Source organism: Ciconia boyciana, chromosome 5 (assembly GCF_034638445.1).
Source record: "Ciconia boyciana chromosome 5, ASM3463844v1, whole genome shotgun sequence".
In the NCBI taxonomy this organism is placed as follows: domain Eukaryota; kingdom Metazoa; phylum Chordata; class Aves; order Ciconiiformes; family Ciconiidae; genus Ciconia; species Ciconia boyciana.
The window spans coordinates 12,091,810-12,107,200 of record NC_132938.1 but is presented as its reverse complement, the minus strand read 5'-3'; the positions used below and the strand labels follow the sequence as shown (position 1 = coordinate 12,107,200).

The 15,391-nt window shown below is 44.2% G+C and overlaps 1 protein-coding gene across 1 annotated transcript; it reads left to right on the top strand.

Moving 5' to 3' along the window:
* Positions 1-7,271: 7,271 nt before the first annotated feature.
* GPR78 (G protein-coupled receptor 78) lies at positions 7,272-12,803 on the top strand. The gene is made up of 3 exons (XM_072863064.1): positions 7,272-7,939; positions 8,471-8,584; positions 12,566-12,803. Exons 1-3 carry the CDS (start codon positions 7,272-7,274, stop codon positions 12,801-12,803), a joined length of 1,020 nt encoding a protein of 339 aa, XP_072719165.1.
* Positions 12,804-15,391: the final 2,588 nt, after the last annotated feature.

Genomic DNA, 15,391 nt, shown 5'->3' with positions numbered 1-15,391 from the left:
ATGGATGTGGGGGTGGGTGGATGGGTGGGTAGGCAGGGGAAAGGGATGGGTGGGATGGGAGGACAGTATCTAGATATTACAGAATTGCTGTAGAAAATATCTTGCTATTTATTCCTCAAAGCAGATGGTGCCAGTTGATTACCTTCACCAATAGAAGCTGTACCTGTTAGCAGGGGTGTGAAGAAACCTCTCTGCCGTGCTAGCTTAGGGAAAGGCAAACTATTGCTTAAGGTATTCAAGCAAGAACCTGCTGCAGAAAGATTAATGCATGAAGGTTAAAGGGCTGGGGCAGGGGAAGCAGGGTCAACTCTGTACAACACAGGGATGTTGCCCTGAATTATGGGTACTGGACTGCTGCATGTCCATGAGGAGATAAGTTATGTCCGTCCCACAGGAGCGGATTTGCAGAGCCAAGAGACAGAGCAATTTGCCCTGCTGTGGCTGCTCTAGTCATGTCTGAGTTCAACCCACGGCGACTTGTCCATCCCACAAGCCCAGCTCCCTCTGTTCCTTTGGTTCAGTGTCTGTTCAAACTGCTCCTGAGCACACAACTTAGGAAAAAGCTCTTGGCTGTGTGTGTGCACTCCTTCCTCTACAGCCGTCCAAAGGGCTTTCCACATCTCTGTCCCTGAGTAGCTCAGCGGTGATCTCTGTCAGATCAGCCCTTCCACTGCACAAGGTGGGGTTAATTTGTTTCTTGATGTGCTTGCTGAGAGTGCTCTGTATAATAAATAGGTATAAGCAAAATGGCCCCCATCGTAGAAGCTTCATACTGTTTCTGCAGCTTTATATTCGATTGCTTTCATTCCCACTGTGTTGGTTTTCCCAGTGGCTTTAAGGGACTTATCTTGGGTTTGCACTGACTCAAGGAAAGCAGAATCAAACTGTCTGTGTAAGATGGGGGGTTGGATTTTGAGCAAGTAAGGCAGGAAAAGGAGAATTTCTACAGTACAGCAGAACACATGCTGTTTTTTTCATATGTTGGCTCCTGGAACTTCACTGCAACAGTAAATAAATTGCCTCAGCAGTTTCTGAAAAATGCCATTTAATGTTTGCTGGCCCCTGGGAGTGCTAAACATTGTCACATTTGTTGAAAATGCCACTAAAAGACTCCTGGGAATTTCATCCTCATGCCTGCAGCTTTGATAAGTTTTATAACAAGCTGGTGTAGTACAGCACTGCTAGTATGAACCACTGTGTTTGTGAGGCACTGTGGAAAAATAGCAAGAAAAATGCACTTTAATCTTTATTTCTATCAGGTTAAAATCTGTCGATATACCAAAGCCTTAAGAAGTGGACAAAATAGATGAAAATGGAAGGAGGCTACATGTGCTCTTACATTGGGATTCAATAGGAATCCACTCACCATTTCATTTTTTCTCAAGACTGCAGAAGAATTGTACCTTTGTAAAATGAAAAATTCTGGTTATGGCCCAAGTCCTGAATATTCCGTTAAATCAGGAGTAACTCTGTTGTAGAACTAGACTGAGGAAAGAACTGGCATAGTCCAGGTATTTTGAAGAACTTGACACTGAGTTATGGAAGACAGAGATTCAAGTTCTTGTGCTATTTGCTCGAGGGAAGAATATTCCTCCATTAATACTTCAGACCTGCATTATAGCCATAAAGCTGTTGGGTGTAAAAGCTAGTTAGTGTTTTTTTTACCTCCTGACACAAACTTTGCTGAAATCAATATATTTTGCTGCTGAGTAGAATAGCATATTTTTGCATTCACAGTTTTGCATTGTACTCTAGGAAAAATCTGGTCAGATTTATTCCAAAGCTGAACCTTGCAATCTAGAATGCTGGTTCTACCTGCTGCCTTGTGTTGTGGAAGAGGAAGACAAAATTAATTGGTGGGAGAAAGAGGAAGCATTGACGCATATCCATACATATTCATTTTTAGAATTGTATCTCAGCTGAAACTGTTTTGAATTCTGTGAATATTTTACTGTTTTCCTTTCATCCTCCAGTATCTGTGCACTTCCATTTCCAATAAAAAACATCAAGAATAGAATCATAGAATCATTTAGGTTGGAAAAGACCTTTAAGATCATCAAGTACAACCGTTAACCTAGCACTGCCAAGTCCACCACTAAACCATGTCCCTAAGCACCACATCTACACATCTTTTAAATACTTCCAGGGATGGTGACTCCACCACTTCCCTGGGCAGCCTGTTCCAGTGCTTGACAACCCTTTCGGTGAAGAAATTTTTCCTATATTAAATCTAAATCTCCCCTGGTGCAACTTGAGGCCATTTCCTCTTGTCCTATCGCTTGTTACCTGGGAGAAGAGACTGACCCCCACCTCACTACACCCTCCTTTCAGGTAGTTGTAGAGGGCGATAAGGTCTCTCCTGAGCCTCCTTTTCTCCAGGCTAAACAAGCCCAGTTCCCTCAGCCGCTCCTCATCAGACTTGTGCTCTAGACCCTTCACCAGCTTCGTTGCTCTTCTCTGGACACGCTCCAGCACCTCAATGTCTCTCTTGTAGTGAGGGCCCCAAAACTGAGCACAGTATTCAAAGTGTGGTCTCACCAGTTATTATTGTGGTATTTTTACCTGTTTCTTCAAACCTCAGCTCCATCCTCCAAAATAAAATATTTTCTGCTTGAATTATTTTGAGATCAATTTTTGTAGACTGTAGGAATATGTCTAGTTTGCATAAACACAAATATGAGCTGAAAGACTTTTGCAAGTGTATAGTTTTAATAGAACTGCAAGAATATCTGTTGAACTACGAGATTCTTCATTACAATATTTAAGCAATTTTGAAGTAATTTCAGTCAGCAGAACTGCTGCATGGTTGAGCTTCATATTTCTTTTGCTCTTCTCCTTTCCCAGGTAGTTATGATAAATACACATGCTTTTTACTGCTCCAGTTTTTTCCCTGCAAAGTACAGTCTACAGGAGGAATGTGTAGACCTTTCAGTTTGGCTTTATTCCATTTTAGGAAGATCTTTATGACAAAGCTATTCCACAGGTGGCAAATATGCCCACTGGAATTCTGCCACGGGAACAGTGTTGCAGAATTGTATTAGACTGATGAGTCAGGCCTCGCATCTCTTCTGAAGAGACTAACAGCATGTCAGTTATTACGTTACTACTATCTACTTGTTTATTTGTCTTATTGTTCCAGAAAGAATAAAAGCTGTGTTAGTCTAGCAGGTAAGGACGCCCTGCTTGCTCAAAGACCCCATAGTTCAAATCATAATAAAGCAGGACTCTGAAAAGAAAGAGGCAATAAAAAAGAACAAGGGAATAATAAAAAAAAAGTTGCTGCTGAGTCTTGATGGGTTGAAGGACTCTAGCTTTACTAAAGCTTCATTAACTAAAACTGATGCGACAACAGTAACACACCTGCTGCCATTGTGGTGGTGAGAAGACATTTCCATGTGCTTGTTGGGAACTACGAGTACCAGAGCTGTTTACAGAGCATACTGAAGAATCTCATGGGTATTAACCATTCTTGCTCACTTTTGCAATGGGTCACTTTTTAGCAAGTGGCCTAGAAGTGAAAAGCTTTGTTCTTAACACCAGTTTGGCGAGTCATTCCATTGCCCCCCATATTGGTTAAGATAATGTAGTTTCCCTCTCTTCACCTATCATAAGAGAATCTGGGGGAAAGGGTTGCTTTTCTCTGTACTTGCAAATTATTTGATATAATTTGTTTGAAATTTCCTTTTTTCATGGTGTTTTCTTAAAATCAGAACCAAATTAAATGTGTTCCTAGCTGTTGCAGAATACATTGATTAGAGCTGAATTATGCTCAGTTGTGATCTACATTGAAATTTGCATGACGCATCTCTCCTGGAGTGAAACTAAATGGGAATTTGAATCGTCCTTTCCAATGAATACAGTCCATTAACCATTAAATCCAATAAGTTGTGGTCAATATTTAGAACAGATGAATGTGTAGATTTAATGAATGATGTAGTTGTTAGAATAAAAGTCTCAAGTACTTACCTAACCTGTGCTAACTGAATAGTCTATGTCTATTAAAGGATAATTAATGACAAGTACCTCTTTTTTTTTTTTTAATTTGTATTGCAGCAATCTCCACAGTCCTCAGTTTCAATCAAGACAGCATCCTTGATTATGAAAGTAAATACTGTAAGATCTTGATTGGGAAAATATATGTGTGTTTAGTATGACAGTTGTGAGCATTTGAACTGATTTACGTGTGTCTGCTTATATGCAAAAAGGTAGCATGAGTATATGTGTTTTCAGGAGCTAAGGTGGCAGATGCGTACTTTTGCAAACCCACAGTGGCAAGTTCAATCCTTCTAGTCTCACACAGGTGACTGTTTTTAGCCTTGTAAGCTCTAAATGGGCATTTGAACATCAGACTGAAAGGTGGCTGGTATGAAGTATTATGGGTTGCTGCTTGTAAATGGGAAAGGGTCAGCAGAGGACCCACATCCCACAGGAAGTTATGCATATGCTTAACTTGTCACAACGACAAAGGTCCACTGAAAACAAAGGGGGAAATCTAACAACGTCATCCCTACTGGGTTCTTTGAGCCCAGGATATTGTTGCAGGGGACCATACAACTCACTGTACATGTGAAAAAGCAGAATAATTTTTTTTCCTGGCTTTCTGCTACTTGCCACCTTTTCTTTTCTTGTCTTATTTTGATGTGTTCTTTCTCCATTAGTTTCCAGAAACAATTCCTTCTTCATCTGAAAAGGCTTTATGACAGAAATTATGTGTGTATGTGTAGAAAAGAGAGAGAAAGAAAGAGACAGAAGTTGCCTTCTGTCTGGATCCAACAGGAAAGAGCTCCTCAAGTAGCTATCACTGTAAGAGAACAGCACATCTAGGTCGTCTCTGTGATGATATAAAATAGCATCTGCCTCACCTGACATCACTACACAGCCAGCCTCTAATCCCGGATGGCTAACATAAAAGCTCCATAACTTTGTGATACTATTAAATGAAAGGTAGGTCATAGATGGGTTCTGACTAGTAGGAACCTTAAGAATTGCTACTGTGAGAGAGGGAGTAATTGCAGAACTTCTGCTCTGCATGGATACAGCCAGCTTCTCCCACGACGGTTCAGTTCTTCCCAACCCCTTGTGCAGTGTTTGGCTCTGCGATGTTGGTTCCCTGATGATAGAAATGCAACAACTGAACTCTGAGAGAACTGGTATTGTCAAACTTCTATAGATTTTTTTTCTCAAATGCTTACACCAGGTATATATTGGATTTTTGTTTGTCAAGCATAAGCACTGTCAAATGTATCTGCTCTTTTTTAACTTTGGAAAAGACAGCTTTCTGATCAAAGAAAACATTCGTTTTCTTTCCAACCTGAGAAATAATACACTACTGGTTTTCTTCCAAGTAACACATCTCATGTCTTGTTGCTTTGCTCTTTCCTTAAGTCTTACCATAGCAAGCAATTAAGGCCTGATCCAAAACTTATAACTGCTGTTGGGAAAAAAAACAACAACAACATTACCTTCAGGCTCTTTCAAGCAGTTTTATGTGCAGTTATTCACACAGTGGTCACACTTGCGTGACAAGGCTACATTATAGGGACGATATACACAATACAGCATTTCCTTAGGATATTAATAGTCATTCTGGATAGTGGGAAAGCTACCTTTTCTTCTCATTTTTCTTCGTGTCAGTGCTGGCAATCAACTGTAAAATGTGACAGTGATTAGACACGGCAGCTTTTTTCTCTACCAGTGTTTTGATGCACCAAAACTCACTACCTCTTTTTTCCTTTTATATTTCTTTTTTTTTTAATCTAAGACAAAGATTTATGGCATCTTTGGTAACTAGCCGTGTGATCCACTTTCCTGACAGGTGCAGAGGGAGAATTTCTGGCCTCTCTCATGTCTGTCTTTTCAGCTTTTGCCACAATGTGATAACTGAAAGAACCTTTCTTACTATCACACTGTCGTGTTAACAGTGTAAATGGAAAATGGTAAGAGAGAGACTTTAGTTTTCCACAGAATGTACGAGCACCACCCTAATGTGGGCACTTGTTCAGCCAGCTGGGGCTTTAAAAGTGTGAGTCCAAGCAGCCAAAGTGAAGTCTCTAACCAAGCAACATCTGACCGGGACAGTGTGAATACCCAGAGGGCAACCATAGCTCCTCTAGGCGCTATGAAATAAAAGGGGGGGGGAGAAATGGCAAGTAATCCCTCATATGGGGGGGGGGGGAACCTTCCAGGGGGTACAGATGCTAGTCTTTCAACAGGTTCCAGGAATGCTGGATGCAACCGGTGCGCTCAGGGTGTGCCTGCCCACAGCGCACGGATTAAACTGCTGGCAGCTCGTCGCCAGGTCTGATCCTTCCTGAGCTGCGCGTTAGCGGAAAGTTGGGCTTCCTGTTGCTCTCGCCTGCGGTCCGGGAATGGATGAGACCGACTCCGCGATCCCTGGCTGAGCCTGTGCCTCGCAGCCGCTCGTCTGCGCATGAGTCGCCGCGGGAGGCTCCGCGGCTGGAGTATTTCAAGGGCTGGGCACCGGGGGAAGATGCTCAGTGCCTGAAGGAGGCCGTGCGCCCGGCGGAGCGGGGAGCCGCGGCGGGCCATGGAGAGGGCGCCGGCGCGGGGCGGACCGCGGAGCGCGGCCTGAAGCGGGGGCGGCGCGGCCGTCGGGGCAGCGTCCGCTTCAGCACCGCGGACAGCGCGCAGCGAGCACCGCGCCCCCGGCTCCGGCTCCGGCTCCGGCTCCGGCTCCCGGCCCCGCTCCCCCGGCCCCGGCTCCGCGCTCCTCCCGGCCCGGCTCCGGGCCCCGCTGCCCCGGCCCCGGCTCCCCGCTCCCCGCTACCCCCGGCTCCGCTAGCCCCGGCTCCGGTCCCCGGGCGCCCCGGACCCGCTAGCTCCGGCTCCGATTCCCGGGTGCCCCGACCTCCTCCCTGCCTCCGGCTCCCGTCGCCGGGTGCCCCGGCGCCCCTACCCTCGGCTCGGGCCCCACTCCTCCCGGACCCCGCTCCCCCGCTGCCTGGCACCGCTATCAGGGAACCCCGGCCCCGCTCCCCGGCGGGTCCTCTCCCCGCTGCCCCGGCCGGCCGCCCAGCCCCGCTCCCCTCGCCCCTCTCGCCGCACCTCCGGCTCCTCTCCCCGCCCCCGGCTCCTCTCCCTGCGCCCCGCTGCCCCCGGCTCTGCTCCCCGCTCCCCCGGCCCCCTGCCCCCCGGCCCGCGCCGCCGGCAACATGCGCGGGCGGCCGCGGGCGGCGGCAGGCGAGGCTGCGGTGCCGGCTCGGATGCCCCCTTCCTCCTGCCCTCGCCCGCTCCAGGCGACCCGCTGAGAGATGGACTTGGCAGGCGTGCTGCTGGCGTTGCTCCTCGTGCTGGTGCTGGTTGTCTCCCTGCTCTCCAACCTCCTGGTGCTGCTATGCTTCGTCTACAGTACCGAGATCCGCAAGCAGGTCGCCGGGGTTTTCCTGGTGAACTTATCCTTTTGCAACCTGCTCCTCACCATCCTGAACATGCCTTTTACCCTGCTGGGGATCCTGAGGAACCAGCAACCCCTCGGGGGCTGCATCTGCAAAGCGGTGGGTTTCCTGGAAACTTTCCTGACTTCCAACACGATGCTGAGCATGGCAGCGCTCAGCATTGACAAATGGATTGCCGTGGTGTTCCCCTTGAGCTACACCAGCAAGATGCGGTATAAGGACGCTGTGATACTGATGGCCTACTCGTGGCTCCACTCCCTCACGTTCCCCTTGGTATCCTTGTTTTACTCGTGGGTAGATTACAGCAGCGTTTATGCCTCTTGCACCTTGCACCTGAAGGAAGAGACGGAGCGGAGAAGGTTTACAGTGTTCACCATCGTCTTTCACTCCACCAGTTTCATGCTGTCGCTGGTGATCTTGTGTTTCACCTATTTAAAGGTGTTGAAAGTTGCCCGGTTCCACTGCAAGCGGATAGACATTATTACCATGCAGACTCTGGTTTTGCTGGTGGATATCCACCCCAGGTAATGCGTGCGTGTTCGTATTCACAGCCCGGGGCACTTGCGGTAGGTACCCCGGGCGGAGAGGATGTCCTGTCTCCCCAGCACCCTTTCCTGCACTCCTGCCTGCCCCGGCCACATGGCGAATGCTTCTGCCTCTAGTTTCAGATGCTGCTTATAGTGCCAGAAGACGGCGGCTTGTGCATTTGTAGCCTGCTTTGTTCAAATGCTAGTCCCGCTCGCTGGGTGCTCCCGCTTGCCCGAGCTCCCTTTAACAGGGAGCCGCTGCTTTGGTGCCTGCGATCGTCCCCAGGCTCGGCGGGGCCGGGGCTGCCCTCCCCTCCCGCCGGAGCTGCCACCCTCCGGGGCCGGGGCTGTCCTCCCCTGCCCCGGGGGCTGCCCTCCTCCCGGGCCGGCGGAGGGGCTGCCCTGCCCTCCCCTCCCCCGGGACAGGGGCTGTCGGGCCGGGAGCGAGTCCTTCCCCTCTCCCCTGGGCTCACATCTCGCCTCCGCGCTTCTTGCCTTAACCCACCGACTGCTCTTTTCCCTTTGCAGTGTGAAGCAGCGCTGTCTTAATGAACAGAAACGGAGGAGGCAGCGGGCTACCAAGAAAATCAGTATTTTTATAGGGTCCTTCGTGATCTGTTTTGGTCCTTACATTATCACCAGGTTCGTATCGCCTGTTGGGGTGGGGGACTTTCCAGGACCGGTATGCCCTCTGATGCGCAGGTGCCCTGAGGGGGGGGTGTACAGATAATTTTGGGGTTCCAGAGCCTGACAGAGACCCGGGGCTGGTTCCGAGGGTCACAGTACGCACACACACACACACACGCGCGCACACACACTCAGACACACGCTGACCCTGCACACATGCCCAGCTGCTGGGCAAAGCCTTGGCAGCTTCTGGTTCTCCTTTCCTCACTGCAGCCAGGTTTGGGCAGCTCTGCCAAGAGCAAGAGGCTTTTAGGACAAGTACCAGGAATTAATTACATGCTAGTGGGAGATGAAAGCAGTTTAAAAGACTCACCACCCTCCCTTATTAGCTCAACCCAAGCAATAGAGAGGAAAGCAGATAGCTTTTCCTGATTATCTCAGGTCTTTTTTTTTTTTTTTAAAGGCATAAGGCCAAACTTGCTGCTATTGGAAGCTGAGGTGACATAATTTAAATTTATCCAGGCTGATAATTTGTCAGATAAGCTTTGTGTCTGGAAACATTAATGTCTGTAAATATATTGCTAATGATGCAGCATGGCCTTGTGATGACGCGTGAGAGTTATCTTCCAGGAAAACCAATAATTAGACTTTTAAAATGTATAGGAAACACCATGCTCCTCAACTGGTCAGAATCTTTGGCATCCACTCCGGTGGTGTGCACCTTTTAAGTAGTTATGTATCATTCTCATTCTGTACTTGCATAGTCTTTATACAACATATGGTTATTATTTTTAAATCTTGCATAAATCAGTGAGCTGGAAGCCAGTGTAACTCTACTGAATTGCAGCACCTCAGGATTTAGCCTTTCATCTCTAAGCTGAAATGGGCTACATCTTTCACTAGTGATTTTCTAAAATATTTCCCACTTCACAGTGTGTTCAAGACATACTTGAAGAGAACTGACTTCTGTCGAGGAAGGTGCACTAGTCTTTGCAAAACCACCCTGGTGATGGCTTCCTCAAGGTTGCTGCCAAGCTGCCAGGGTCTGCAGCCACAGCAGCTTACAGGAACTGGCCAGCTTTAGCACACTGATCCTACACAGTCACATATATATAGGCTGCTTATGATCACTGTCATTGCCCTTTTCTTACATGGGTAGGGGGACAGACTGAGGCCAATGCACAAAAATGATGATGTTTTTTAACCTTTAGGATGACATTTCTTTCAGTTCCCATTTATATGTTGAAAGGGATTCCTGACTGATTGCCTGGATAACTGCATTTTTTTTCTGCAGTTGAAAGGATTATTACAAATATTAACATTACATCACAGAGTTAAAAGGTTAATTGATCACTGTTCAGTACATTCTGAGTCATTTTCTATTCACTTTTGCCATAATCAGGATATAATTATATAGAGCAAAGTGGATTTTGCCATCTTCTTTCCATCTGAACATTACCAAGCTCAGCAAATTCCAGCATTGCCACATTCTTCAGGGTGGAGATATTTCTCATAAACTTCTAAAAAAAAAGTGACTTCTGCCTTCAGACCTTGCATTTGGCAAATGTGAGATGGTGCATTTTCTGTGTGTGGCAAACTCGTATCTCATGTGTCACTAGAGAGAAGACTGAGGGTTGGTTTATATAAATGCTTGCGTAAAGGTACAGCTTCTGTCTCAGTCACAAGGACCGAGGTGGCTCAGTCACAGCAAAATGGGAAGTATTTGGGGAGGACATCCTCAAAGGCTCTTTGCCCCAAAGGCGAGACAGTGTCCAGGCAACACTAGATAAACGGTGGTGGTGGAGGTGAGGTTGGAGGACTTGCTGCCATCCCATTTCTCCATTCTTCCCCCATTCTGGTTTTTAGGGAGGTGGCGCTGAAATGATCTCTATGGAGGCAATGTGAGAGATCTCCTCCCCTGTTTTTTTGCTCTTTGGCCTGGTGACTCAGGTTGCGTTTCAGAAATGTGAATGAGATTATGATCATTAGCAATATATTGGTCTGTTCACTAAGAGCCGACAGATTAATTTAATCTTTTTTGTAACAGCACTGAAAACAAGAGAATGATACTAAGATGCATTCAGATGGATATTTCTAAGGCTGACTTGATTTGGTCAGGCCCTTTATCTTATTAAATTCTGTGTAATTTTTCTTCTGTTGGCTTCAGTGCAATTATGTTTGGGCCCATAATACATTAAAGGGAACACATAGTAATACATCTATTTTCATGACTGAAAGATACCTTACTCTTCTTATTTAGTGTCTTTATAAAAACATCAATCATGTAAATATCAAATATATATTTCTTGTATTAGGATGATATACAGGATGGGATAAACCTAAGCAACCACACAGCAAGTGTTATTTATTGTACATTTATTTATTTCTCAAGTTTTGTGTCTGGTACATTTATTTATTCCTCACATTTTCTGTCTTCCTGTTGTCTCTGTTTTGAACTCACTGGATTTTTTTCCAAGCAGCTTAAAACAGAAGTCATCTGTTTTTTAAAAGCACTTGCCATAGGAATGATTTCATTTTTATGCATACAAATGAGAAATTTTCCTGTCAGAGTTCAACCACTTGTTGCAATGTTCAGTCCTAGTGGTGGTAAGTCAGCTTTTCTATGCAGAGGGATCGGAACAGCTTCAAAAGTCAACACCCTGCAAGTTGAGAGCTCTGCACTTTGGAAAGAGTCCAAAAGGTTCTTCAAGCCTTGAGAAAGCTTCTGATCTTACATCTTCAAACAGTGATGTTTTAGGGTACAGAAAAGGGCTATTTTATGTCATGGTACTTTTGTTTTCTTCTGGAATGAATATAGCAAAATAGTATATTCTTGCTCCTGCAAAAGGTTTCACAAAAGATGTACAGATAATAAAAACTTCTCACCCTGTTCTTTCCACCTTCCGGGAGAGTTTGCCCACTGCAGATGAGTTGTATGCCAGACATTTGCTGGAATAGTCTGAAGGTTTGCTCTCACTTCTGTGGAAAAACTCTTTAACTTAGTTGCAGTTTCTGCACCCATGATTAATACACCCATCTCAACTGAGGTGCTGAGGCCACTAATCATCTGTGAAGCACAGACCAGGAGAAACAGGTCTGGAGACAGCTGGCTGGTCACATAATGATGATAAAAGTGTTGTCTCCTTGTTTTCTTTGGCCAAACTAGCAGTCAGCCAAGTGCACACAGAAACTTTCACAGGTAAGTAGATGCAGTTGTGCTCCTAAGCATACTATGGGATTGCAGTTGCCACCCAAATCTCTCTGAGATACTGCTGTGTTGCTCTTCGTAGTACAACGGTCAAGCATAAATCCTCTTTGCTTATGTGATAATTCACAGCAGTGGTGTAATGCAGGTTCACTGTTCTGTACCTGAGGGGGTTGATTCAGTGATCTAGACCAGGTTTCTGGTGTCATTTGAGATGCTTCCTAGTATCCAAAACCTTTACATAGGTTGGCAGATATGACACAGGACCTAGCGGAGACCCACAGCTTCCAGGAGCAGCAGCCTGATGCCAAGGGGGTTATGCCCAAATGCCTCAAGTGTCACTGAACAGCTGTACTTAGGCCACAGAGCTGAGTGAGCCTGGATGCCCCAAGTCACATATGTCTATCTCAAGCTTGCCATGGGAGAGGGGCAGTCAATTATGTCACCAAGGTTTTGACCCCTTACCAGCGCAACTCTCTAAATTCAGAAAGTGAGCAATAAACTGCAGCACTTTCTTATCTCTGATGTATGGGAGCATTAACATTGAAAACACACTTTTTCTCTCTTTCCGTAGAGGGAATGATTGTTGTCTCCCAGTGGCCTTGCTAGGAAAGTTCCCTTTGCCTTTATTGAATCCAAGGAGTAAGTAAGTACAGGGCCCTTCTCCTGCAGGGACCAAGTACTGTAAGAAAATAAGTGTTACTTTAATGTTTCATGAAGCATGAGTTGAGCACTGGGCTCAGTGTGAATATAACACTCAAGTGTTTCCATCTCTCTTTAATGTTTAACAGGTTGATAGAGCTCCTTCCTTTTGTTACCATAAATTACTACTGGGGAATTATAAGCAAGTGCCTCACCTACAGTAAGGCTGCATCAGATCCATTTGTTTACTCACTTTTACGTCAACAGTACAAAAAAGTTCTGATCAACATCGTCAATAGGATACTTAAGAGGGACCTGTATCCGTCATCGGGGTACAACAGCTCTCTCGACACTGAAAATGATTACTGCTTGCACAGAACAAACTAACAACATGAAAAGCATTCCCCTTTGAGTGAGACAGGTGTTTGCTGCTGCTGGAAAGCTGCCTTTTCCTTCTCATGCTGACAGTGGTGACAGTGTCTCCAGGGTGTGAAAGCTGCATTAATGCAATGCATTTCATTGTGGACTTTCATGAAAGGTTCTTCCTTGGTCTGCAGCCAAGTACAATATATGGCAAAGCCTTGTCCCTGAGTGAACGGAGTAGGCTTGAGGAGTTTAAGAGAGCCTTTGGAGGCTTTAGAGAAGCTTAGAGAGCTTTTAATGTTGCATTTCTGAAGACTGGGCATGTTTTGGAGCGTCCCGTATCAGACGTGATATTCCAGTGTCTTCTGGGACCACAGGAATGCCCAGGTTGGAAGGAAACATTCGGAGTCTGCCGTGCTGCGCATGTAACTTGGCAGCCCTGGATCTGCTCTGTTAGTTTCAAACATTACAAATAAGTCTTTTAATTGATTGATTTGTTGTATTGGTGCCTCAAGTGAGTGATATGGGTCAGCACTTTGAATCTGAGATTGTTATTATTTATTACTAGGCATCATGATTGTAACATAGCCTTTAGGAAGTGGTACATACATTTGATATGCCAGTATTCTATCAAGCATAACCAAAGTCCACATATCTGAGTTACTAATATTTAGCACTTCAATGGTATGTTATTACAATAACTGCAGCAACAGTAACAAAGACATATATCAAATTTAGTTAAATAGCACTGTAGTTCCATCACTGAGCTAGTAGTCCTATTCAAACAAGCTTTTATGCAGAAAAAAAATCAGCTAGACAGTAGAAGTGACAGATACCACTGTGTTTAAGATATATTACTTCAGAAGCTATCTGTTTTCAAAGAAGAGGCTAAAATATATTAATTCTTTTTAAGGGATATATAATGTGTAAAATATTTCATGCATTGGCTATATTTGGTGGATTGTAATAATATTGTACAATCTTTTCTTTTATAATGATCAATTAATCTGGTGATTTTAACTGATACCAAGAGATGTCTGAGAGAATTATAACAGACCTGCTGCCAAATGCCCAGAAACACAAAGCTGCTTTATTATTATACATATTTTTCTCTTTTATTTATTTTTAAATCTAAACAGGCTTTGGAAAAATGTGGGAATTATTTTTGAACAATATTCCTTTGATTATATAAGATATGAATCAAAATATTCTATAGCATTCAGTAAGCTACTATTTTCTAATCGAGTATGTAAGGGGAAAATTAAAGCAATTCTAAAATATATTTTAAGAAAAAAAAAGAAAGAAGACAGTAAAGAACACTTATTTTTTATGTAACAATGGACTTGACCCTATTAAGCATTGAGAAGGCTATTCCTGATCAAACTAAGCATATAAGCATGTGATTAGGCACAAATATAATTTCCTTTGAAGTTGACGGCTCTGTTCCCATGCTGAAAATTAAGTACACACTTAACTGTTTTGTAAAACCAGTGTTGAGCAGTCAGCACATCGAGCGGGTTTTTCCTATCATCCACAGTGAGGAAGGAGAGCATCTTATTGCAATCCCATTGAAGTCAAGGAAAGGTGATGCTGTGTAACAAATACAATATTCTCTTATCTCCTGCTTTTAATCTCTGAGGCCATTCTGACGCGCTTTTTTTTTTTTTGCCATGCAAGTACCTTAGGCCTCTGTGTTTTGCATCTATAATTCTGCCTGTGTTTAAATTGAATGTACTAGAATGGTTTTGTCTTCTTAGTAAAGTATTTGTACTCTCTCCAATTTTGTGTAAATACAGTATTTCAGAAAAAAAAAAAGTTGTCTATGGAATCATTCCAGTTTTACTATCTTCCTTTCTGTCTCCACCTGCCTCCCCCCTCTGCCACCTGATGCTTCAGTCTTTCATTTCAGCTGCAACATAAGGACCAGATATCTCTGTGGGGGGTGAGAGGGATGCTAAATTTTCAGTTATTTTTAGTCAATTTTGTGCCAAAAAGTTTTGATAGACTACAGCATTTATCTATGAATAAACATGAGTTTAATGATACCTACAATTGTTAGCTTACTTTTGGTTTCCTAAACAAAACGGTGCTCACTTTAAGAAATGAATGTTACATATAGTTAAGTGTATTAAATTGTCACCTCCAAGCCATACAAATGAAATAAATCTTTACTTTTATTTTTTTCTCTTAGTATCAAGAAAATAGTAGAGGAGGAAAAAAAAACTTTACAGTAATAAACTTCTAAAGCTATTAAACTATAAGCCACATTTTAAAGGTATAAAACAGGACATAGTTAAACTGCTACATCTGGTATTAAGTTAATTAATGAAGCTTATTCCTGCCAGTTGAGGGTGTTGTCATGCACCCACTTTACAATACCAGTCAGCCTCACAAAGCATTGAACATTTCCAGAGGTGCTTAGGTCTAGATGGGGGGGAAAAAAAAAAAAGAAAAGATTTTGAGCTTGTGCTGGGTATTCCAGATTGTCTTTTAGATTTAAATTCCACAGAGAATTAGGAAGCTAAGATCTACAGTATGCTCCAGATGTAAAGACACCAGAAACTAAGGAAGGGTGAGGAGAGCTGTAGTCCTCTCAATCTTCATTTGCAATG

Bases quoted from the DNA above. Each gene is read 5' to 3' on its own strand.
- GPR78 (XM_072863064.1), top strand. From the start codon at position 7,272: ATGGACTTGGCAGGCGTGCTGCTGGCGTTGCTCCTCGTGCTGGTGCTG. The intron at 7,940-8,470 runs GTAATGCGTGCG...TTCCCTTTGCAG, and splicing joins CTGGTGGATATCCACCCCAG to TGTGAAGCAGCGCTGTCTTA. The intron at 8,585-12,565 runs GTTCGTATCGCC...AATGTTTAACAG, and splicing joins GGTCCTTACATTATCACCAG to GTTGATAGAGCTCCTTCCTT.